The 26,315-nt window shown below is 40.5% G+C and overlaps 1 protein-coding gene across 5 annotated transcripts in view; it reads right to left on the reverse strand.

Annotated features, from left to right (window-relative positions):
- The window catches only part of DIAPH1 (diaphanous related formin 1), a 104,298-nt gene that overhangs the window by 64,889 nt on the left and 13,094 nt on the right, over positions 1-26,315 (reverse strand). For 3 of the 5 annotated variants that reach the window (XM_030320214.1, XM_030320189.1, XM_030320210.1), the window contains exons 2-13: positions 12,319-12,345; positions 11,165-11,320; positions 8,093-8,194; positions 7,613-7,743; positions 7,364-7,450; positions 6,479-6,542; positions 4,746-4,885; positions 2,912-3,020; positions 1,909-2,019; positions 1,617-1,735; positions 837-953; positions 118-233 (exon numbers count right to left, since the gene is read on the reverse strand). In XM_030320214.1, the coding sequence (XP_030176074.1) occupies positions 118-233; positions 837-953; positions 1,617-1,735; positions 1,909-2,019; positions 2,912-3,020; positions 4,746-4,885; positions 6,479-6,542; positions 7,364-7,450; positions 7,613-7,743; positions 8,093-8,194; positions 11,165-11,320; positions 12,319-12,345 (1,279 nt within the window). The remainder of the gene's footprint in view (positions 1-117; positions 234-836; positions 954-1,616; positions 1,736-1,908; positions 2,020-2,911; positions 3,021-4,745; positions 4,886-6,478; positions 6,543-7,363; positions 7,451-7,612; positions 7,744-8,092; positions 8,195-11,164; positions 11,321-12,318; positions 12,346-26,315) is intronic. The other 2 variants (XM_030320203.1, XM_030320196.1) reach the window with 1 other exon arrangement.

Raw genomic sequence — 26,315 nt, forward strand, 5'->3', positions numbered from 1 at the left:
CAAATGGAAATACCTGGAGACTAGGAATTTATCTTCCATGAAACTTTCATTGGAGAAAGACACAAAATGAAAGGTAGAAACAATGTTTTAAGGAGGCAGATAGAAGAATATGCTTACCAATCAACCCCTCAATATCAATCTGGAGGTGCCGGCACTTGAAGTCAGGATCAGCCCCATTCTTGTGCAGAACTATCTGAGAAATACATTCTTCAATCAGCTTATAGTACTGCGGTCTATGGAAGAAACAGAACAAGGTTATCAAAGGAAAACCAAAATACAATTCTCAGAAGCAATCAGGATCAGGAAAAGTTAACTGCTTTGATAAATGAGGGACCTGAGGATAACTATTCCAGAGAAGACCTTTTCGTAAAACTAACAAGTATGTTGCCAGGCTAGGCAACTCCCTCTTCTACAGCAGCTACTCCATCTACTTCAGATAATCAAAACTTGTTGCCATCTGCTTCCTAATGCCAATAATTTCCCATCTCAAAATTCAGGCTTGATCCTTTCTGTGATAGACAGCACTACTGCTTACTCTCTACTTCTAGGCAACCTGAAAGAACCTTAACTGGGTTCCTCCGTTTGCTACCATCTTTATCCCACCCACCTCCCATTTCCAAAATGGGAAGGACACTTTACGGTATACACTGTGATCTCTTCCATACAGCCGCGCTTCAGTCAGATTAAAAGGACAACTGACAACTCTTTATATATCTGACTGAAAATTAAATGTAACCTTTGTCTTTTCTTTTTCCTTTTACAGTCTTTGAATTTAAGGATTTTTCTCTCTCTACTTCGGCTCAAATTTAATACTTGTCACAGGTATACCATCTTACCTAGCCTCATAGTCATTTCGGACCAAGAGTAGGTGCTGCAGGATGGACAGGAAGTGTGGCTCTGCCTTTGAATCCTTTACTGTGTTTAGGAGAATCTGGAAAACTTCACTGAAGTCAGTGGAAAAGGGGAAGAGGCTAAGGAAAGCATATATTTAGAAACTGTTTGACAGGTCGATTGCCCAACTCTTGGGAAAAGTCCCAAGATGCCACTTCTATTCTAACAGCCATTTCCCCTGTAAACATTACCCAAAACTTTAAGCTCCATAAACCTCCGAAGGCCAAGGGACCAGTGAGTTGGGTGGTACTATACACAGAGACAGAGGATTCCCAGTACTTGGCTTGAAGATCAAGCAGTAGACAGAAATGAAACGATCACTACCCACAAGTCACGTGTGTCAAATAGTGATACATAGCCAGACTACTCCCTCTGTCAGTCTCAGGGACACCCACAAGAAACCAAATGACAAGCCTACTCCCCGACTTGTGAATGTGCATCAAAAACCAGCTCTACACCTTCGTAAACCAAGCTCTTATGTTCTAGGAAGTCTATACACGTTTTGATGGCTACTTCCATGCTGAGCAACCCTCAGATCACCTTTCCTAATTTCTTTGGTCCATGCTGAGGTAAATAAAGCCCACAGCAATCAAAAGACACCTGCCTCACCTACTAAGAAGACACACAGGCTGATACCCTGTTCAGAGTCATTACCCCACACCATTTCATGCAGGGATCTATAATGAATGTCTCATATGTCTTGAACCCAGTCCATAAAAGGATATTCCATCTCCATTCGAATATCATCCAGCCGTCCCTTCAGGTCATAGGAATCCTCTTCCCCTTGCTCATCAAACACATTTAGTTGCACTCTCATATCATCATTTTCAATCTCTCGAAGATCCTGTCAATGATCAAAGTACAAGTCAGGGAACCCAGAAGCATCCTATGCCAGCTAGAAACCCAAGCCTTTCAACCTGGTTCTTAAATTGAGAGCGAAAGTGACCCCAGAGATGACTGAGCTATCAAAGCAGGCAGCAGGCAGCCTGGCCTCTCTAATGAAGAGCTGCATCTCACCTGCAACACCTGATGCAGCCCCAAGCGCATCAGTTCACTTCGGATGTGAACTCGGAAGTCAAGTTCTTCAGCTGGTGTGATGAGAGCATTGATCAGCTGTAGACATCCCACCTAAAATAAGCAAATTCGGCACTTATGTCATTGTAATCTGCTAGAGATCAAGATTCCGTTCTCTTTACATGAGTGCTGAGGACCCCAGATGTCATGCAGAAGATGCAGTATAAAACTACAAGAACAACTTTCTGCTGGCGCCATTTAGATCTGATTTGGGCCCAGGTCTGGGTCGCTCAGAAGTCTAAATGATTCCAAGGATTTGATGGTATACTCTGTACTAGGCCTTGGCTTTCCCAGCATTTAAAGAGAGAGCATGCCCTTTCACCAGCTCATAGTAAGGAGAGCTGCTTTCTCTCTGCCTTCTTAGAGAGCAAATCCTGAATGATAAAATAAATATATACAGACTCACCTCATTTCACTGAACTTCACTTTATTGCACTGCTCTATATATAGTGCATTTTTTACAAACTGAAGGTCTGTGGCAATTCTGTGTTAAGCAAGTATATCAGTGCTAATTTTCCAACAGCATTTGCTCACTTCTTGTCTCTGTGTCATGTTTTGGTAACTCTCAGACCATTTCAAAGTTTTTCATTATTATTTTATTTGTTATGGTGATCTGTGATCAGGGATTATGACTCTCTGAAAGCTCATATAATAGCATTTTTTAGCAATACCGTTCTTGTAGACATAATGCTATTGCACACTTAATACACTACAGTACAGAGCAAACATAGCTTTTATATGCATGCATTAGGAAACCAAACAATTCATTTACCTCACTTTATTGACCTATTTGTTTTATTGTAGTGTTCTGGAACCAAACCTGCAGTTCCCCTGAGGGATGCCTATACCTGGGAACCATTCCATGTGTTCTATTAAAACATCAAATGAACTTAAGTCCTTCCATTTTGAATTCTATTACTGGGCATAGTTCAGAGGATATACTTGCCTTGAGCGCAATGGAGGTCCCACTTTTTAATCCATCCAACAATGGCTGGAAGCGTTCTACCTCATCCATCTCAGCTCTTTCTGTCATTGCCTCCAAAACCCTTTCATTCCTGCCCAGGAAAAAGGAAAGGGAGAGAAATGTCCAGGTGCCCTGACACACACAAGCACAATAGGTAGATTATACAGTGGCACAAATCAGTTAGGAAAAGAACATTACCAACGCCCAGGTTTTCAATATTATTCTCCTCATCACCTAGGTCAGGAGCCAGAATCTGCTGAAAGCTAAGAACTATCTCCTTAGAAAAATGTATTCTCTAAAACCCATTCCTAGACTCCTATCTATGGATACCAAATTAAGACACCTGTTCTATGGAGTATCAACTGGTACCACTTTTGGAGGGGTACTTAATAGTACTGGTTTTTAATGAATTTAACATTTGGCTTACTTCTAGAAACTTACCGAACATAAATGCATAAATGTGAAAGAATATATGTACAAGGATGTTCATTATGGCATCATTTGTAATAGTAAAATTTAACACCTAGAGCAGGGGCCAGAATGTGCCAAGAAAAAAAAAATGTCACCTAAAAAGTCTAGCAATGGGGTAACTGTTAAATAAATTGTGGGATATACATCCTATAGAATTCTAAATAGCCACTTAAGATAATAAGGTAGATCTGTAAATACCCACAGAGAAAAAATGTCCAAGATCAACTGTTATATTTAAAAAAAAAACAAGAAAAAAGGTAAAAAGAAATGAATGGTATGATTTTGTTTGTATTAAACCAAACTGCTCCACAAAAATAAAAATCTATCCTAGGCATGTGATTTGTTTTACAGAAAAGTTACATCTTTCCTTTGTTCTAAGATAGCATCTTTTGGAGCAACAGAAGGTATCTCATAATCAAGGAAAGACAATATATTTGTCTATGCTAGAAAAAAAATCAATGAGATTGTACCAAGCCATTAACACTGGCTACCCCTGCAGAATAGATTTACTAGAGGGATAAGGCTGTTAAATTTTACTTTATATGTTTCCATATTGTTTGAGTTTAAAAAATAATGTGTTACTTTTGAATTAAAAAAACAAAAAAGTAAAAGCAAGCTTTGTCCTATTAATGTCCTACAGACATTAATGGAGACCTAGGAGATGCTTTGCTATCCCACTGATAACCAGAAGTACACTGATGATAGTGCCACACACCTAACAGTCTTTTTTTTTTTTAATCTTTATTTATTTTTGAGGGAGAGAGACAGAGTGTGAGCGGGGGAGGAACAGAGAAAGAGCGAGACACAGAATCCGAAGCAGGTTCCAGGCTCTGAGCTGTCAGCACAGAGCCCGACGTGGGTCTTGGAATTGATGAGCCATCAGATCATGACCTGAGCCCAAGTTGGATGCTTAACCGACTGAGCCACCCAGGTGCCCCTGCAGTTAGTCTTTCTTAAACATTAAGATTCACGGTGTTGGGGTGGCTGCGTGGCTCAGTTGGTTAAGCATCCAACTCTTGACTTTGGGTCAGGTCATGATCTCATGGCTCTTGAGTTCGAGACCTACATCAGGCTCTGCACTGACACTGTGGAACCTGCTTGGGACTCTCTCTCTCTCTCTCTCTCTCTCTCTCTCTCTCTCTCTCCCCCCCTCCCCCACTCAATGCTGTCTCTCTCTCTCTTTCAAAATAAATAAACTTATAAAAAAAAGATTCACAGTGTTCACATCTTCGAAGAGATATGGTCTTACCTAGTATTTAAGACAAAGTGGACACCCACTCAATTTTCCTCTAGATTAGGGAAGATGGTAAAAAAAGAGAATGTAGGAGAAAACGCAGTCACATACATGTCCTCTGGCTGTGGTAGGATACAAAGAGCAGAAAGCAGCTTAGCTGCATCAATCATCATGTTGGGAACAGCAGGATCCATGGCTCTGACCAGCAGCAGGATTCCTTCTTCTGTTTCCAGCATGGTCTTGATTCCAAACTAGTAGGACAAGAACAGAGAAGGGAGGCTTAATGATGACAGGAAGTAACCAAGGACAAAGTCAGGGTTGTTATGAATTGAAAGGTGTTCCACCTAAATTCATATGTTGAAGTCATAATCCCCAGTACCTCAGAATGTGACCTTACTTGGAAATAGGGTCATTGGCAGATGTAATTAGTTAAGTTACAACAAGGTCACACTAGAATAACGTGGACTCTTAACCCAGTGTGACTACTGTCTTATAACAATGAGACGTGGGGACACACACATGCACATGGGAAGAACATCTTGTGAACATGAAGGCAGACATTGGAGTGATGCATCTGAAAGCCACAGAATGCCAAAGATCGCCAGCAAGCCACCAGAAGCCAGGCTAGAGGCATGGAACATACTCTCCCTCAAAGCCCTCGCAGAAGGACCCAATCCTGCCAACACCTTGATCTTGGATTTAGAGCCTCTAAGAACTGTGAGACAATAAATTTCTTGTTAAATACAGTTTAGTCCAGTTTATAATACTCTGTAGAGCAGCCCTAGCAAACTAACACAGGGGTCGAACTTTCCCGAGCTAAACAGAGATAAGCATAGCAAAATAATTTTATACTAAATCAAACACAATTCTAGGTCTTCAAGAACAAAAGTCTTTAATTCTTGTATTTTTTTTAATGCCCCCTCCCATCCAATGGAATAAATTAATTATAAAAAAATTAAACAATGAGGGGGCGCCTGGGTGGCTCAGTTGGTTAAGCATCCAACTTCGGCTCAGGTCATGATCTCATGGTTCATGGGTTCGAGCCCTGTGTTGGACTCTGTGCTGACAGCTCAGAGCCTGGAGTTTCCTCCAGATTCTGGATCTCCCTCTCTCTCTCTACCCCTCCCCTGGCTCATGCTTTGTCTCTATCAAAAATAAACATAAAAAATTTTATTAAAAATTTAAAAAATTTTAAATATTTTAAAAATTAAATAATGAGGAAGATATATCTGCACTCAAAAGCAAACAACTGTGAGATCCCTGAGTTTAAATACTAAACAGACAGGGGTACCCAGATGACTCAGTCGATTAAGCATCCAGCTCTTGGTTTCAGCTCAGCTCATGCATGGTCTCACATTTTGTGAGCTCGAGCCCTGCATCAGGCTCTGCACCGACACTGTGGAGCCTGCTTAGGATTCTCTCTCTTCCTCTCTCTCTGCCCTTCCCCCGCTCTGTCTCTCAAAATAAACAAACTCCAAAAAAAAATTAAATACTAAACAAAGAAAAAAAACAAAGATTCTACGGTAGAAAACAGTCTGGAAAACAAATAACCAGAGAATAAAATAAACCTTCCAAAAACAAACACAGGTCAGGAAATTCAATTAGCAAAACAAAGTATAAAAAGAGGAAGGAAAGCAAACCTACCTTCTGAAACAGACATCAGAACTGGAGGAAAAAAGGTCCATAGAAACATACTTAGGTGACAATCAAAAAGTTGTAACACTAAAAGGGAATGCTACAAGTCTTGAACCTCCTATTCCTAAGTGCTTTTTTGGAGTTTGCCAATAGAAAAGAAAGAACAGGGATCATGATGGGGGTTGGAATGAGAATAGGAAAAATCTCACCTTGTTGTTCATAAAAGCTTTCAGGCAACGAATGATCTCATGCTTGTTACGGCTATCGTAGCCTCTGTGGGTAGAAGACATAATCAGTGAATTCCCTTTATTCTATACTCCTCTGCCACTTGACTTTTCAATCTTGCAAACAAGGGTCTTCAAAACATCCCCAATTAGTAGCCGAGTAAATTCTAGTACATACCACTTTGCCCTGAAACACTGGCAAAAACAGGTAGCTGAAGAGGCATTGCCACCATAAGACCTTTGGTTAATCCTGCATTCCAAAAACTTAATACTACATTAAAATCTCCTCTTTAACTCCCTCTAGGCTTCTAAGTGCTTAACTCCATCAAGATAACATCCCATCTATTACTGCTTGCCTCACTACTTCAAAGGTTTCAAGCTTGTACATTCAGGAGGTATAGGCCTGGTGTTTTGTCTTGGAAAGATCCCAGGAAATAGAAAAGTCACGGTGGGTCAGACTGGCTTCAAGGTAACCTAAGACAGTCCAAGGTATCCCCCAAACTATCCCAACCTTGAAGACTATCATAAAGCCAGTCCCAAACTCAGCAAGTGTATTCTAAGACTTTCAGGTCCCAGCCAGACCAGGTCCCAGGACAGCTATGGATGAACTCCAACCCCACTTCCAGATAGGGTAAGTTATGCTACGAGACCCACAATCTTATGTGTTATCCACCATGTTCCTCTTCCGTTTCCTGCATCTGTAATCATCCCTCAGCCTCTAGTTTGCCCTAGGTAAACCTTGTTCTCAACTAACAGCATATTCTCCTGGTCCACAACTTCTCATTTTATTGCCATTTTCTCCTTTAGAGCATACAGACAAGTTCCCCACTACCCTCCACTGGGAAGATGTCAAAACTTGGAAGTCCTCACCCGGCAGTCTCCTCTTTCTCATCATGGAGTCGTTTAAGGATGTCCAATAAAGAGGTCAGGCCCTCAGCACCAAATGTTTGCACCCAGCTGTAAGGAATAGACAGAGACAATGCAATATCAATAATCGATAACTGCCCAAATTCTACCTGGCAACTCTTTACTCCCAATCCAGAATTCTCAGACATCCTGACTCCACCAGTAAACCCTAACTTTGGGCTCTTATTCTTGTTACCACTTCAGAATCCTCACCTGACAGGGTTGTTGTTGAGGGAGACACGAAGGGACTCTAGGCAGCTGAGCAGAGGCATATCCCGCAAGCCTGACCTCAATTCTTGAATGTACATCATAGCAGACCTAGAACTCTCCTTCTGGCTCATGCCCTAGATGGAGCATATGGAGAGATTAATCAACACTGGACCCAATCAGCAAATGGACTAGAATCAGTCATTACATTATGAATATCAAGGCAGACACACATCATAAATACTACCAAACTCTGTGGGACTCATAATTTCCCATCCCATTCCCCATAGACTTTGTGAAGATTGAATCAGGCAAGAAGTATGTTAAGAATGGTAACTCAAATGAGAGTAAAACATGAATAGATTTATACGACAGAATAAAAGAAGACTGATGTAGACACACAACGTTCTAAGGAACTGGTAAAACAAACAGGTCCAAGATGAGGGCAGGGTCTCCCACGTCATGGGTACCTGCCCTAGGACTCACAGCCTTAGAGGTGTGCAAGTATTGGGACACCATCTCTCTCTTGATGATAATATCCTTCTCCCTCAAAGGTTGCTGTTTCTCCTCGTTAAGGTTCATATCCAGCTAGTAGAGGAAGGGGGAAAAAAGGAAAAAACAAAACTGCATCAAGTTCCTTATAATTTTTCAGTGTTTAGTATTTAGTATATTTAGTGAGAAGTTAAATTAAATAGTTACTGAATAAATAAGTTTTCCTGATCCCTTGAGGTTTAAGCTATCACCAGATAATGAAAATTCCTCAGGGATAAATGTTAATGGTTAACATTTTAGCATAGATTCCTACAAACACTTTTATACTCTTAATGCTTTTCCTAACAAAAATGGGTTTTTAAAATAGATGAAAAAAACTTTTTTATTATTTAAAGAAAAGCACACATACTGGTTTTGTACTTGGAATGGATCTTAAAAATTTCCTCTGGATGACTGGCATCATCCAAACACCCACAAGATGTGCACCACTCTCAGGCATAAATACCCAATACCCCTGGTTAATTCAGTCCCTGTACAAACTTCTCTCCCATGAAGAAAGAACTAGAAAAGTCTGATAAAGCCCCTCAACAGATATAACTTGGGTGTATTATTGAAGAAAAGGCACTGCTTGAGCCTTTGTATAGCCATGTGTATGAGCCCAGTACCTTGATGAGCACAGTTTAACCCAACAAGTCTGAAATAGTATCTGAAATGGGGAAACAGTAGGGGTAAAATGGATACTTTCCATTTCTTCTCTTCTACTCTCCATTTCTCTCTCTTCTCTTTCGCTCTGTGTGTAAGACAGAGAGAGAGAGAGACAGAGAGAGAGAGAGAGAGAGAGAGAGAGAGAGAGAGAGAGAGAGAGACAGAGAGAGAGAGAATGAAACACTGCCTCAAAATAGTAATACTAATGTGATGTTTTTCTGACCCAATTCCTGGTGCTTTTTTTCTCCTTTTACAGATAAACTGAACACAGAAATTGCAACGTACGTGGCCTTCAGGTTGAATCAGACCCCAAAACACAGTATATTTTGCTTGGCTAGCTCAACATCTTAAATTTGGAAGACTTCATATAAAAATACAGATTTCTAGCATCACAAGATGCAGTCATCAAATTTCAGATTGTGGGTAACTCTAGAAGTCAAATGATTTCTTCCACAAAATTTTTGTAGTAATAGCAAGGATAAAAGAGAGGGACGAAACCTGTAATAAAATAAAACTTAAAAGAACATTCATACAATGGACCTAACTTGGAACTGTGATTTGAGCGAACAAATGGTTTTCAAAAAAATGATCTAATGGTGAAATTTGAATACTGGTGAAATTTGAAAGCTGGTTATGATAGTTGATGCTATGAAAGAACTACTGTCTCCAAAAATTGAAGATTTCTGGCTTCCTTAGAAAATACAAGTATCTGGCACTACTGGCATTTCCAACTGGAGTGCTACAGAGCCTACTGCCACTGAATCATGGCTGGCCTTCCTAACAGGCCTAAAGTCCTTCTGCATCTGACTACAGTCCTCACTCCTTTTCATCATCTGCTATCTGGTCTAACTTATTCCTGCCAACTCCCTGGCCCCCAAAGACATGTAAATTGGCAGTCCAAACCCAAGAGATTGTGTTAGGCTCATACAGCACTTGGATTAAGAGACAAACTAAAAGCTTTTACTGAAAAAAAAGAATAATAGTGCTGGCTGAGTGTTTACTATATACCAGGCCCTGTGTTAAGAATTTTAAGCCCATGCTCTCAATTAAATGAGGTCTGCCGCTAATCTCTATTTGAATCTGAAATCCTATATCCAGGCAATATAGAGGTCTTATGAAACCTTAGAAACAAGTACTCAAAACTTTTCAAGACTGAGCGCTAGTGGACATTCACTGAGTGTCCTCTTCAGTGTTCCTCACTGAGGACAGGAAATTAAGTCACATCCTTGTGTACTTCATTACTCAACTGGCTTCAACCATAATCTTTAAAGGTCTTCTAGTAATTGTAGCATCAGATTTCTCTTTCCAGATTCACCACTAAATAGAAGACGTTCAGCAAATTATGCCTTTCCATTACTCAGTCTCTTCTATAAGATTCTTTGTGAAACTTTACTTACCCTGGCTAACCCAAAGGTAGTCTCCACACTACCCCATGAGTTGGTGCACTCACCTTATGTCTTTGTGGCTAACACAATGCTGGGCAGGACATTAAGGAGGTGGTCACTGATCAGATATTTCCAAGCCTAACTCATCAATTCCAATCTTATGGATGGGTGCTTATAAATTTAGTCCCTTTGTTAATAGGACTGCTAATAAGAACCTCTCTGTTGGGGCGCCTGGGTGGCTCAGTTGCTTAAGTGTCTGACCTCAGTTCAGGTCATGATCTTGCAGTCTGTGAGTCCAAGCCCCACGCTGGGCTCTGTGCTGACACCTCAGAGCATGGAGCCTGCTTTGGATTCTGTGGCTCCCTCTCTCTCTGCCCCTCCCCTAATCACGCTTGGTCTCTCTCTCCCTCTCTCTCAAAAATAAACAAACATTTGAAAAAAAAACTAAGGGGTGCCTGGATGGCTCAGTTGGTTAAGTGTCTAACTTTGGCTCAGGTCATGATCTTGCAGTCCGTGAGTTTGAGCCCCATGTCGGGCTCTGTGCTGACACCTCACAGCCTGGAGCCTGCTTCAGATTCTGTCCCTCCCCCCTGTCTGCACTCTGTCGCTCTCTGTCAAAAATAAACATTAAAAAAAAAGTTCTCTGTCAAGCCTGGAACTTTTGTAATTAAGGGCTAATTAAGTGAGTAGGGGATGCCTGGGTAGCTCAGTTAAGTGTCGGACTCTTGATTTCAGCTCAGGTCATGATCTTGCCATTGTGGAATCAAGCCTGTGCTGTCAGCACATAGCCTACTTGGGACTGTTTCTCACGTTCCCTCTCTGCCCCTCCCTCTCCCACTCCCATGCTCTCTCAAAATAAACAAATACTTCGGGTAAAAAAGGGGCTCATTAAGGGAGATCATGCCCAAAAGAGTACCAACCATGCCCACAAATGCATTTTCAGAAAAAAAGCAATGTTTTGGGGTGGGAAACTTACCAGCATCTGTTCAAAGAGTACTAGAACTTGCTCATCTGAAACATCTTGCAATGACTGTGCTGTGGGATCATCCCCATATGCTGCAGAAGAATTTCTATGAGCAGAATTGGGCTTTTCCTTCTCCTTTTTAATTCTCATGCTGGTAAATCTCTCCAGCTGAGAAAAAGAAAAAAGTATTAACAGTTATACATTTTCATTCACACAACAATCGACACATCAAGTAGCCAAACTCTAGCTTCTTATATGTGCAAGGTTCCTCTGGTTTGTGGGCACTTCGAGGGTCTTCTGACATGGGGGTACCTGGGTGGCTCAGTCGGTTAAGTGTCCAACTCTTGGCTTCGGCTCAGGTCATGATCTCAAGCCCCATGTTGTGCTCTGCGCTGAAAGTGCAGAGCCTGCCTGGAATTCATTCTCTCTCTCTCTCTCTCTCTCTCTCTCTCTCTCTCTCTCCCTCCCTCCCTCCCTTGGCCTTCCCCTGCTCATTCTCTCTCTCTCCCTCTCTGTCTCTTAAAATAAACTTTAAAAAATATCTTCTGACATGAAAACAAGAACTCTGACATCTAATTTAGTATACTGACTCTGTACTCTCACTTTCATCCAAAGATAAGAGATCTGAAGTATTAAGATTTGAAACCTCTCTAAAATGAGAAAACTTTGTTCTTGAGCTCTCTGACCATTTCTAAGTCCTCTAGCAGCACTGAACTGACAGAAAAGAATATACTGTACTTTAGGGATATATAAGCCACCTCTCTGCCAACCAAAGACTCATGAACCATTCCCCAAAACTCAAGTACAGATGCTCAAATCAAAGAGCCACCAATAAGCTGCAGTTTGTTCGCTCCACCTGTTTGAAAGTAAAAGTTAAGTATCTGCAAGCACTGGGGGACTTCAAGTGATAGGGGTTGCATCCAGACTGCAAGTCAGTTATGAATTTAAAGAATGTGCCTACCCTTGGAAACCAATGAATGCCCCAGGGAAATGCATGCAATGGGCCAAACACAGAGCAAAGAGTTAGGGAAAAGCTTTGGGAGGTTCTGAGAATAGAGCCAGTATCACCATTTCAAGTTATAGAAAGTCAAAGTTATGACAACTGGTAAGTATCACAGTGGAGGAAATGAGCTAGAACATGCACATGCTGAACAAAATTTCCTTACCTCATCTGCCATGAGCCGCTTCAGAGTCTAAGAAACAGGAAAAAGGAGGGAGAAGAAAGAGAAGATAGATCAGTGAAATTCCAGGAAATGTCCCAAACACCAGATGGATTGGGGGGAAAAAAGAATAAGGTAAAAGGATCTAAGTTGCTTTCCACAAACTAAAAGATTTCAGCCAAGTGTTCCTTAGCACATTCCCTTAGCTAAGAGGCATCAAGAGTTTTAAGGTCACTAATACCTGATACTTGGGGGGGGGGGGGGGGGGGGGGGGGAAGTAAAGACCTGCACAGACTCAATCTGATGACCAATACACCTATGAAACATACTCTATTAGTAAACAAGGACATGCCAACTAAAACCACAATGATAATGCTTCCCACTCTTAAGATGGGCAAACATTTTCATGTCTGTCTAGTTTTAGAGGAGCGGGAGCTCTCACACTCTCTTAGTGGTAATGTAAATTGCTCTGGCCACTTTGGAAACCAGCAAGGCATTATCTAGTGAAGTTAAATATGTATATGTACAACTCATCAATTTCTATAAATCTACCCTGCAGAAACTTGTATGTATGTACCAGGATGTGTATAACAAGAATGTTCACAGCAACACCAGAGTACCTAAAACAGAGACCAATCCCAAGAGCCATCAAGAGTAGAACAGATACCATGTATCTGTGGAGAACAATTATACAGAAAAATTAAATGAACTTAGAGCTACTTACAAACATTAAAATTGAATTTATTTCATTTATATGCAGTTTAAAAACATGGACACTATATTATTTAGAATGTAAAATTATAAAAGGAATGATGATCACAAATGTCAAAACAGTGCTTACTTGGGGTGAGTGGGTGAGGTGTGACTGCAGAAGGGGAAAAGGGGTTTCTAAGGGGCTCACAATATTCTACTTGGTTTCATTATTCTATGTTTTATGTTCTCTTCTATGTACATGCCATACTTAGAAAGAGAAAGAGAAAGAGAAAGAGAAAGAGAAAGAGAAAGAGAAAGAGAAAGAAAGAAAGAAAGAAAGAAAGAAAGAAAGAAAGAAAGAAAGAAAGAAAGAAAAGGGAACAAGCAGGGTGGTAAAGTAGGAATTCTTTGCCCTAATACTTAATTTTAAACCATTATTTCTTTTTGCTCGTGTTATTAAGTCAGTTAAATCCAGTGTAAACTGTGAATCTTAACTTTTCCCACCATGGTCCAGAGGAGGTCAACCTTCCACTGACTGAGTGCTAATCACATACCTGAAGCTGTTAAGAACCTTGCTCAGAATCGATGGAGTTTAAAGTTACTTTATGTGTGCTGTTAACTAGGGACTGAAGATAGAAGGATGGTGAGGCAGACAGCAACACCCAAGGAGACTAACAGTTCTTTTTGTCACCACCCTTAGTTACTACCTGGCACTTGCGAAAACAAGCTACAAAAAGGATGAGGATGTACAATTTAGGTTGCCACAGCCACGGTTAAACTTATTTGCACCTAGAGCAGTTGCTTCTAGGATCTGGTCCTCCAAACTCAAAATGTTCCTCAGAACCAATCAATAACCCCAACCATTCTGGGACGGATGTAACACAGGTAACAGAACTTGGGTCTAATGAAACAGTGCCAGCTGGATTGCTCAAAGCTACAGGTTAAAGTTAAAGAAAGGAAACCAGCAACTTGTTCCTTCTGCCTACAGACTTTATTTCCTTTCTGTTCATCCCTACTAACGCTATGTAAGTTTACAGAATTATTATCTCCTGCTTGACTTACTGTAACAGCTTCCTAACTGATCTCCCTACCTCCAGTCCTGTCTACCCAACACTAAATCCATTATCCATATTACATCCAAGAGTAATCTTTCTAAAATGACACGGTGTCCATAGTATTTCCTCATTTAAAACACTTCAATGGCTCCCTACTACTACCCTCAGGTTAAAATCCAAATTCCTTAGCGTGGAATAGGACATTCCTTCCTGGATTCTCCCCCTCATCTCTTGCAAACCCTTGCATCCCAAACTAGTTGCAGGTCCACAAATAGATCATGCTGTCTTACCACCCCAGACTTTCCCTAGGCTGCTCCTTCCCTCAGTCTAGACTGTGCTCTCAAAGCTAAATCAAACAGGCCCTGCAGGATGATACCTCCTCTAATTGGACAAGTGCTTCTCCTTATGTTTCCACAGTAATAGGTACTTAACTGTCTCATAGCACTACTTGTGGATTACAATTGTCTCTTGACTGTCTGTCTCCTCTACCCCTTTCCAGACTAAGTTCCTTCAGGGCAGAGCCTGAGACTCAGTCATTATATTTCCTATGAACAAATACCACCATCTGGGGCTGCTTTCCTAAAATACCAAACCCGGAAGAAGCTCTCAAATCTATTCACTGTGTCAATGAAAAAACTGAAGCCTAGACAGGTAGAGTAAATCATGAAAGTCACATGACCAGCAACAAGCTGGGAATGAACTCTAGTCTCCAGATTCCGAAGCCCAAAAATCTTTGCATTCTCCAAATTCTTGTGTCTTGGTCCCACTTAATGCCCACTAACTCTTGCCTTTGATATCAAAGTAAATATAACTTTTCATAAAAAGAAAGATACCACGTTCCCTTGCTTTCCTTGGTACATTAGAAACAGATTTACTTACTTAAAAAATTAACCACATTTTAGTGGTCAGTTTGAGTAAGGAGAGCAAAAATGATGCATGCAGGATCAAAGTTGTATTTCCTCAAAATTTCCAACAGAGGGCAGCAACTACCAAGAAAGCGAATCACCCTACAGACAAAATTCAGTTTCAAAACCCAACAGAACACCCAAATAGCAAGCTCAATTCAATTACTGAAATGGAACCTGCTCCTACACTATATTGAGGGTGTACTGTTTATTGACTTAAAACTATGTGTGTTTTCCTTACAAGTCCTAGGTATACAGTGTTTAAAAACAGTAAGCTTTGCTCAGTGTTTTCCTTGTATCATTAGTTGTTTTGTGGATTCTGAGATACAAAATGAGAAATTTCCAGATCATAAAAAGCATAAATGACTAAAGGTAGTGAAGTCCAGGAAGATAAATGCTGCTGGAGCTATATTTGTGGCTAACACCTCAAATGTCCAAGCTTTTTCACTAGGTTCTCTAATCACCCTACCTGCCTCTAAATGCCTTTCCTCTCAAAATTCTCCTTGCTTGCTGTCAATTCTCTTCTGCCCCCAACCAAACTCTTGCTCTCCTAGCCTGTTGGCACTCACTACTTCATCTTCCTGTCCTTCCTACTGAGTCTTCCCCTAAAGCCTTTAACTATAAACACAGATACTGGAAGAAGCATAGATACTAAGTGAAACCTTTTATAATATCCAAGTCTGCTCATGAATACAGATTAACAGGAACTACTAGATAAAAGTACCTAATGTCTTGACCCTTCTCGAAACCCTTCTGAATCTACAGAAAAAGAATTTTTGGAAAGATAACAATGATGAAAGGAGGAGCCTACAAGGTTGGAAGAATGAGAAAAACACCAGGGCAAACAAATTCTGAGGCTGTGAATAAACAGGACTAGCAGTAAACCCAGCAGGCCTAAGACAGCTGAACCCTAAACTAAAAGTAAGAAAAGCCAATAACCAAGCCGAACTATATTTAAAGGTCCTCAAAAGGTTCAAGATTTAGGAGCCCCAGGAACCTATGGAAATGGGAGTTGGAAGGAATAGGCTAAAAATAGGAGGACTGGTTGGAAGCTGTTTAAGAAGCACTTGGATCTACCGGTAGATCCTCCCTCCCCCACTCCCCCAGTCCTCCTGGCCCATACCACTGGGAGAGTACCCTCCCTCCCTTACTCCAGCAGAAAGAAGTATATTCTTTTTTTTTTTTTTTTTTTAAGTTTATTTATTGATTTTGAGAGAGAGCCTGTGCCCATGCATGCGAGAGGGAGCAGTCGAGGAGAGAGATAGAATCCCAAGCAGGCTTTGCACAATATCATTAGCTTGGAGCCCGATGAAGGGCTGGATCCCACCAACTGCAAGATCAAGAGTCTGACACCAAATAGACAGCGCCACTCAGGTGTCCCTGGAAGTTTTATGCTTACAAGAAAGTAAAATAGGGTCTGTGACTGGGAGATGCCAGGCACAGTTGCGGGCAGGAATCCTATACCAAAAAGAAGAGTAAGCAAATCTATGCATATTACCTACTAAGACACCTAGCACCTTCCCCCTTAAAGTTTCTCAGAACCCCAGCAGCATGGCCCTTACCATTGAGGCGGTAAATAGGTAGACTCTTGTCTGGGAATTGAAAAATGACCTAAAACTCCTGACACAGTCCAAGTAGATCACTCTGGAACTCTGCAATCTAATATGGTAGCTACTACCCACATGTAATAACTTAGCACTTTTAATGTCATTACTATGCCTGAGGGAAGAATTTTAAATTTTATTTAACTTTAAATAAATTTAAATTTAAAAACTTGTATTTTATTGTTAATGTTAAACTTAAGTATGTTTGGAATATCCTGGGTATGTGAATCTACTTTGACCTGTAAAATTTATAAAGTCTAAATTTACCTCAACTACTTTTTATGAAAATTTAACATCTAAATTGAGATGTACTATATATAAATGTAAAACAAACAATGGAGTCCAACAACTTAATACTAAAAACAAAATATAAAACATCTCATTAATAATTTCATGTTTACTACCTATTGAAATATTTTTATATATTGGATTACATAAACTAATATTATTACAATTAATTTCACATGTTTCTTTTTTTTTTTTTCTTTATGCCTTTTTCTGTAGCTGCCAGAAAATCTGATACATATGGAACTCACATTGTATCTCTACTGGACAAAGTTGTTCTACCATAAAGTGCACACTTAACAAACCAGTTCGTCTAGAGTTTCCAATCAGTTTGTTAGTCCCTCATTCTTAAACATTAGCAGACAACCCAGGTTATTGGACATTTGAGAAAAGCCACTAATGCAAGACATAAAAAAAGGGGGGGGGGCTGCTTGTCATATATAGACTATGCAAAAAGATTTTCAAAATCACTAATATCCACAAAAGATAACATAATGCCATTTTAAGAAACATTCAGAGGAAAAAGAACACATAGAAGATGAAAACAGAACAGAAACTCAAGAGAAAGCTCAATAGGATGGGAAGATAAAAACTGAGGAATTCTCCCAAAAAGTAGAGCAAAAAGACAGAGATGCAAAAATAGGAAAGGTAAGATCAGTTTGGAAGGCCCAATACGCAAATAATAGGAGAAAACAGGGAAGCAAGTTACCCAAGAAATAATGCAATAATATTTCCCAGTACCCAAGGATACGTCTCCAGCACAAAGGACAAAAAGAGACCACACAAAGGCAATATTACAGTGAAATTTCAAAACACTAAATACAAAGAACATTCTATAACACTTGACAGAAAGGGTGAAAATTTGATGATATATAAGGTAACCAGAACAGATTTAGATTTTTTAAAAACAATACATGAAAAGCTAAATGACAATAGAACAAGGCCTTTAAAAACACGAAGAAAAGTAATTTTGAACTGAGAATTCTATACCCAACAAAGCAATCAAATTTTGAGTTCAGAATAGACATTTTCAGAAGCTTGAGCTTTCAAAATTTGTCCCTATACAACTCAGGAAGCTACTGCAGGATATGCTCCACCAAAATGAGGGAATAAACCAAGGAGAAGACTTGAAACACATGAAAGAGGGGAATGAAATCTCTAGGGTAAAGATTGGAGCCGAGTCTTTTGTCAGACAGCACAATTAAAAGGGAACTATGAGAACTGAGTCAAACCCTCCAATACTGCCATCACCATCAGCCACTTTTGTTCCGGGCTTTTAAAATGACAATAGCTGGTGAAGTGACCCAGCCAGATTCTTGGCTTATTGGAACCATATGTTAATAACTTCTTCACTTCCTTCCTCGCTCTACTTCCAGGACCTCAAGGACACTCATTCCACCCCACAGAGTTTTTCTACTTTGACTTTTCCAGAAGAGCTAAGGTTAGCCATGGTAAGCTTATAAATAGAAAATACAGAGCACTGGACTCCCCTGACCATATTCTTGTTGGACATCTAGTATTGGACCCTCACTGCAGCCTAGCCAGATGTTCAACTATGGTGAGTTCTATGTTCTCTAGGCTTGGCCCAGTGATACCCTCATAAGGAGCCACTGTAAACTCTTGAGAGAATCTAAAGTCAGACTATGAGTCCAAGTACTCCGTTTATCTTCTCTGGGAGCTTCCATGTAGCTAACAGTGGCAATACTGTCATTTACACATACAGAGTAGGTTTTTACTTGTTACTCAAGTTCTATAATCATCTTTCATTTATTCAATTACTGATAGAAGCATTAAGAAAAAAAAGAGACAACTGGACCAAAATGGAGTCACTTGTACTAAGCCCCACATCAGCAAAACAAGGCTTAATATCTAACCTAAGTGTAGTTTCAGCCTCTCCCAGGAATGTCACCTTTAACCAGTTAATCTGGAATTATGTGATCAGCACTAGTGAGGTAATATGCACCATAGGCCCCCTGCCTCCCCCAAAGAAGGTGACCTTGCTTGAAACAATCCACTCTTTGTTAGACACTTCCTTTTTCCACTACCTTTTGCCTATAAAAGGCTTCCATTTTGCACAGCTCCTCAGAGCTCCTGATTTGCCAGATGGGATGCGACCCAATTCAAGAATAACTGAAAAAAGCTAATATGATCTTCAAATTATTCAGGTGAATGTTGTTGTTTAACAGCATAAAGCATTTTATTTTAAAAAGGATAAGGGGCGGGGCGCCTGGGTGGCGCAGTCGGTTAAGCGTCCGACTTCAGCCAGGTCACGATCTCGCGGTCCGTGAGTTCGAGCCCCACATCGGGCTCTGGGCTGATGGCTCGGAGCCTGGAGCCTGTTTCCGATTCTGTGTCTCCCTCTCTCTCTGCCCCTCCCCCGTTCATGCTCTGTCTCTCTCTGTCCCAAAAATAAATAAAAAAAAACGTTGAAAAAAAAATAAAAATAAAAATAAAAAGGATAAGGGGCACCTGGGTGGCTCAGTCAGTTGGGCATCCGACTTTGGCTCAGGTCATGATCTCACAGTTTGTGAGTTTGAGCCCCACATCAGGCTTTGTGCTGACAGCGTGGAGCCTGCTTCAGATTCTGTGTCTTCCTCTCTCTCTGCCCTCCCCCACTAGCGTGCTCTCTCTCTCTCTCAAAATAAATAAACATTAAAAAAATTAAAGAAAAAAATAGGAGTAAAAAAGGGGTACCTAGCTGGCTCAATCAGTACAGCATGTGACTCTTGATCTTGGGGTTGTGAGTTTGAACCTGAAGTTGGGTATAGAGATTACTTATATAAATAAAATTAAATGGAGTAAAAAAAAAAAAATATTCCATAGAAACTTATTCAACAGAATTAGGTGAGGAAATAAATTTCTAAAGGTCATTAGGTGGTACCAGAAAAGAGCTCAACAAAATTGCATTTACTAAAATGACCTTCACTTCTCTAAAAGATACTCAGTGTTATTAAATCTTATTTAAAGCAATAAAAATTGCTCAAAGGTGTACCGCATCAAAAGCAATAGCATCAAAAATAAATATACTTAAAAAATAAAATAAATATATTTGGCTGGGTACTGAGATGAAAAGCTGTCCCCTCACCATCCCTTTCAAAGAATAATTCAAGGCTCTGATTCACTCACCACATCCTAATGTTATATGTGGTAAGATAAATCTTTTGGTTATCATCTACAGGAGATAAGAAACTTCCTAGACGTTTTACAGTTTGGTTTCTACAAGAAACCAAAAACAAAAAAGTCCAAAGATCCCAAGGTATGCTGTATGGGCCAAACTAATTAAATGACTTAATGACTATGAAACATACCCTGATCAATTATTATAATAAATGCAAATGAACTATACAACTTATCTTCCATACTGGATTTATTGTTGTAGTGGTTGTATCTATTAACTCTTCAGTTTTTATTTATTTTTTTTAAATTTTTTTTAACGTTTATTTATTTTTGAGACAGAGAGAGACAGAGCATGAACGGGGGAGGGTCAGAGAGAGAGGGAGACACAGAATCCGAAACAGGCTCCAGGCTCCGAGCAGTCAGCACAGAGCCCGATGCGGGGCTCGAACTCACGGACCACGAGATCATGACCTGAGCCGAAGTCGGATGCTCAACCGACTGAGCCACCCAGGCGCCCCACTTCAGTTTTTAAAAAGCAGGTGTATGGGACTAAACATGGCAGTCTTTTAGACAAGAGTTTCCCTTTGTTTCTTTGCCTAGCAACAGAACTGGCAATTTTTTAAACTCAAGGATATACAAAAAGCATTGGAGAGACTGATTGACCTCTATCCAATTTCCTGAATCTTTAACTTTTCTCACTCATCAGAAAAAGGGCATAGAATTCTCAAACAATTAAGGATGGTCTCTTGGCATAAGATGTTCATGTAGCCAAACAAAAAGCAATTAGGTAGCGTCTTACCAGCAGAGAGGTTAGCAGAGATCTAATAAGAGATTAAGATTAAACTTTACTGTGGGGCCCCTGGGTGGCTCAGTCGGTTCAGAGTCTGACTTCAGCTCAGGTCATGCATGATCTCTCGGTTCGTGAGTTCAAGCCGAGCATCGGGCTCTGGTGCTGACAGCTCAGAGCCTGAAGCCTGCTTCAAATTCTGTGTCCCCCTTTCTCTCCGCCCCACCCCTGCTTGTGCTCTGTCTCTGTCTTCCAAAAAAGAATAAACATTAAAAAAAAATTTAAAGATTAAACTTTACTTTGAACAGAGTACATTACATAGCAGAAAGTGTTTCTCATTTCCACCATTGTGCTTCACAGGAACAGTTCATCATGGATGTTAATCCCATGAACCATATGGCTTGCATACAGGTAAATGCAAACCCACAACTGCAAGCCTATACCTCAGTACTTTCTAAATGCTTTGTTCAGGCTAACTTAATTTTTTAAAAATTGTAATTAAAGTATAGTTGATACACAGTATTAGTTTCAGGTGCACAACACAGTGACTCAACAATTATATACATCATAAAATGCTCACTGAAGTAGTACAGTATTACTGACTGTATTCCCCACACTATACTTTTTATCCCCATGACTTATTTTAGAACTGCAAATTTGTAATCTTCTTCACCCATTTTGCCCATTCTTCCACTACTCTCCCTCTACTTAAAAAAAAATTATTCAGGCTAACTGACAGGCTAACCAGACAACTACAACTACATTTGGGCTCTTGGCTACATGACTATCACCAGAACACTACAGCTGAATGGGTTTGGCCCCCACAGTGTAAGGATTCTAAGAGGCCCAGGATCCCTGGGAACTACAGGTTTTCTTATAAAACCTATCATCACAAAGCAATTCACTAACTGCCTCAGTACAGTCAATTCATACCTCTTCCTCTTCTGACATCCACCCTTGCTCAGGAGCTGTCTAATACAGTCTAAGGGAAATGTTTACAGGGATAGGTAAAACTCTAAGATGTCCCCCAGGATTCCTAGCGTGACATATGCACCCTGTATAATGACCACGAGGACTGTACTGTGCCAAGGTTGTATTATTCAGCACAATTGACTACTAAGAAAGGGAAATAATCTGCACAGCCTGACCCAATCACACGTGGCCTTTAATTTTTTTTTTTAATTTTTTTTTTCAACGTTTTTTATTTATTTATTTTTGGGACAGAGAGAGACACACAGCATGAACGGGGGAGGGGCAGAGAGAGAGGGAGACACAGAATCGCAAACAGGCTCCAGGCTCCGAGCCATCAGCCCAGAGCCTGACGCGGGGCTCGAACTCACGGACCGCGAGATCGTGACCTGGCTGAAGTCGGACGCTTAACCGACTGCGCCACCCAGGCGCCCCTCACACGTGGCCTTTAAATGTGAGGTGAGATGTTAGAGACACAAGGATTCATCGTGTCATTTCTGGCTTGAGCATGAAGGGGGCCAAACGACTACAGGCAGCTTCTAGTAGCTGAGAGCCAACAAAGAAACAGGGACCTCAGCTCTACAACTCCAAGAAACTGAATTTGGCCAACACCTGAATGAGCTTGGAAGCAGATTTTCCCCCAGTGACTACAGATTTGAACTGGCCCAGCTGACTGACATACCTTGACTTCAGCCCTCTGATACTCTGAGAATGCAACCACACTATTCATACTGGACTTCTGACTAATGGAACTGTGAGCTAGTAAGTAGGTTTTGCTTTAAACTGCTGAGTTTCTTACGGAGCAGTAGGAAACTAACACGTTAAACAAAATGACAAAATCCACAATTTATCTAGAACTTTGGCTAATGGAAAAAGACCATGAGTCCTGATTTATTTCTAGCATCCTAAAAAACTAGAAGTATGATTTTGAGCAAGTCACTTTAATTCTTCATGCTTCAGTTCCCCTATTTATTAAAAACAAAGCAAAACCAGACACACACACCACTTGGGAACTATGACATATAAAACGGAATGATGACAGATCATTCTGTAAAGGCAATTATGCTGTTCTTACTACAGAAAGACCTATTTTAAAATACACACCTGAAGACTGGACTAGTTGACACTGTGCTTCAACAACACAAGGAAAAAGCTATTCCTCATCTATAAACTATACACTTAGCCACAGTCCATCACTTCACAAAAGGAACGAAAGGACTTACCAAGGCCAGGCTCTCAATATTTTCAATCAGACTGTTTATTGTAACTGTTTCTTTGGACCAGACTGTAAGTTGCTTGGGGGGAGAAACCCTTATCTTGTTCATTTCATATGCCCAATATTTAGTAAGTGTTTTAAGAATTATCATCACTACAGGCTTAAGAGCATCATCCTAACCACAGTACATTCATTCATTAATTCCTTTATTCAAATTGGGCTAACTGAGGAAATATTTCAAGTCAAAGTCTGTGACTGTTATGGACAGCTCAGTAAACTATAAAACCACACCTTCAAGAGTAACATCTTTCCCTATAAATGAGCACAGGGGACGCTGACTGATGCATGACACATGACACATTTTGAGTTGTCCTTGGGGAAAATATCCAATTATGGGACACATGTGACCGAGGGAGTCTTCCACTTCCTTTGAAAAGTAAGAAGACCCCCAGCCCTAGGGGCGCCTGGGTGGCTTGGTCAGTTAAGCGTCCGACTTCGGCTCAGGTCATGATCTCACAGTCCGTGAGTTTGAGCCCCGCGTCGGGCTCTGTGCTGACAGCTCAGAGCCTGGAGCCTGTTTCAGATTCTATGTCTCCCTCTCTCTCTGGTCTGCTCCTCCCCTGTTCATGCTCTGTCTCTCTCTGTCTCAAAAATAAATAAACGTTAAAAAAAAAATTAAAAAAAAAAAAAAGAAAAGTAAGAAGCCCTAAGACACAGGCTACCTATAGGTAAAATGGCAAGTGTCACTACAGCCAACAAGAATTTTCTTCCAAATCCTCATCTACCTACCCAGGAAGGATCAGGTAAGGTATATGTCATTTAGAATCATACGGAGCATGGTATGGCTCTGACTCATCTCTTTATTCTATCATGGTAATGACATCCAGTTCCTCAGGATAGATCCTTAGGCAACAGAAGGTTATAAAGTGCACTTGAATTCAATTACCAATGAAAACCCCTCCAGCATGGCCGCAAAATTTGCCACATTTCCACTAACAAACAGTAAAGGCTGGGTAAGCTTTTCTTTTTATCTCTGTTTCAGTCTTATCCTTAGGACTGTGTCATCTCATAGGAATGGTATGAAGAATAAGACATAAAATGGATGGAAAGCAATTTGTTTTGCAAAGTGCTTTGTAAAAGTTAAATGAGATATGAGGATGGAACCAATGAAACTTTTCAGTCTCCCTTCCTCAATTTTCACTTCTCATACAGAAGTCAATCAGAACTATACAGAAAGAAATAATGGGTAATATCTTCAAATGTAGAGAAGAACTTTCCCTTCGATTTTCAAGAATGGCTCAAAGATGACACTGAATTAAGTATCTCATCTACCATTTACAGAGAAACAAACTAGATTCTGACATCACTATTAATTGATGCCAAAAGCTTCAACAGGAGTTGTGTAGAACTGGAGCACCCACTTCAAAAAAGAAAATAATGCAAAAAGGGTATCTCCAAGAAAAAGAAGACTAAAAGCAAAGCACAAAAAGGACCAAGAATTGGAAACCATCAACTATAAAGCTAACTGAACACTCTTAAGTTAAATAGGTTTAAAGGAAAGAAACCTCAAGATTACCTGGCAGTCCCCAGAAATGGAGATGGCTCACTCAGTGTTCTCCATGATCTCTAAGCAAAAACTGCTCAAGGACTAACACTTTAGCAGCTTATCCAGTTAGTTTCATTCTGCCTTGGCAGCCCCACAGCTAAAACTCACAATTGAACAGGTAACTTGTTAAAATTCATACAAGAAACAAAAGGAACACAGGAGAGTCCAAGATCTTGTATTCCTAATTAAGACCGTTCTTTCAATCTACCCCTGTCTTCCAGAAGCAGTATCTTTTTAGTGATACTACCCAGGGAGCCCTAAAAGATTCCAGGCAGTAGCACCAGTCAAGCACAAGTTAGAATTGTCCTAAAAAGAGTACTGGGTAACTAATCATTCCCCGTTTCATTAATTTAGTTAGAAATTTGAAGCAATTTACCTACAAATGCAAAGCAACCAACTCAATATCCCCACAACTGTCTAAATCAGGGTCTGCTTTCACCCAACTGTGATTAAAATGAGGGAAAAACTATCTTTAACATTAGGATTCAGTCCTCTGACAGGTCCAAAATGCATTCTAATAGTCCTCTTGTTAGTTCAAGAAGGCAAGCCTCTTGGGGAAAAGGAGAAGGCAACATTCTGCCTACTGCTTAGCTCATTTTGAAGCCTGGGACTGGCACAGCCTGCATCCTAGATAGCTGATAGCCTGGAGAAAAGAAGGCAAGCCACTCAGGTTTCACTATTCCAGCTCAGCAGACAGGTGGAAGCCAGGCTAGGAACATAGCATTCCTCCTACAAGCCCATCCAAACAAACTGGCAGCCCCGTGCACTGTGAACCACCCATGGGCTGGGAAAACAAGCTGCCAAAAGAGAAAGTACTCAGATTCTGGAAGTCTTAGTTTCCTACCAGTGTCACAATGTGTGGCAGACATGACCACCTCTTTTGCTGTCAGGAAGGAAGTGCACATATAGTCTGTCATCTGGTGAGATATCAGTAAGCAAGTCTTCCCTTTCAAACATCCTAAGGTTCTGATAAAACTTGTGAATGCACACAGGTATCCCCCACTTTTCAAAAGTTCATATTAGGCCACTTCGCTTTTATGAAAGACCTATATAAGTACCTGTTTTCGCTAACCAAAAGAAATCCAAAAGAGATTTTCGCTTTTACCAAAAAAGGTGAAAAGTGAAAATAGCATTCAGCGTTTGTTTTCTAGCAAGCATTTTAAGAGAGGCAGGGCACCCCGAGCAATGCCACACTCAGCATCTCAGCATCAGGCCACCAGCGCTTTGAATGGTGTCTGTAAGCATCCATGTTTAATCTCCATTTGTTTTGTGCATCCGTTAGCAAGATGTGACCTGAGGTACCAGAAAAGCCTAAGAGAGGTTATTTTTAGGAATGCTCGAAAAATCTTCCCTATAAATTAATGGTAAGTGCTTCTTTGCTTTATGCCATTTTGGGTTATGAAAGTTTTCATAGGAACACTCAACTTTTAGATGATGGGGGAAACCTGATTAGAAAACAATAACGTTAACCTGTTTTTCTAAAATTTCAACACATTTCTCCAGTTCCAAATACTTCACTTTCTTACTGGGTCTCTCTCTTTACTGCCTGAGCTTAGATTGTAATTGCTCCTTTAAAAGGGGGGTGTTGTCCATTCATTTGGAAATAGTCAGTGACTCAGGAATGCTGTTTCCCAATCTCCGTAGCAACTGTCTTCTCCTCCCATGTTGTGATGTGAGTAGCAGGACATCTACTCTTCCTCAAGGGTGAGCACATGTATGACACACCCAAGGCCTGGCTGACAGGAAGTTCCTGCAGCTGATATTAC

The sequence above is a fragment of the Lynx canadensis genome, chromosome A1, assembly GCF_007474595.2.
Source record: "Lynx canadensis isolate LIC74 chromosome A1, mLynCan4.pri.v2, whole genome shotgun sequence".
Lineage (NCBI taxonomy): Eukaryota > Metazoa > Chordata > Mammalia > Carnivora > Felidae > Lynx > Lynx canadensis.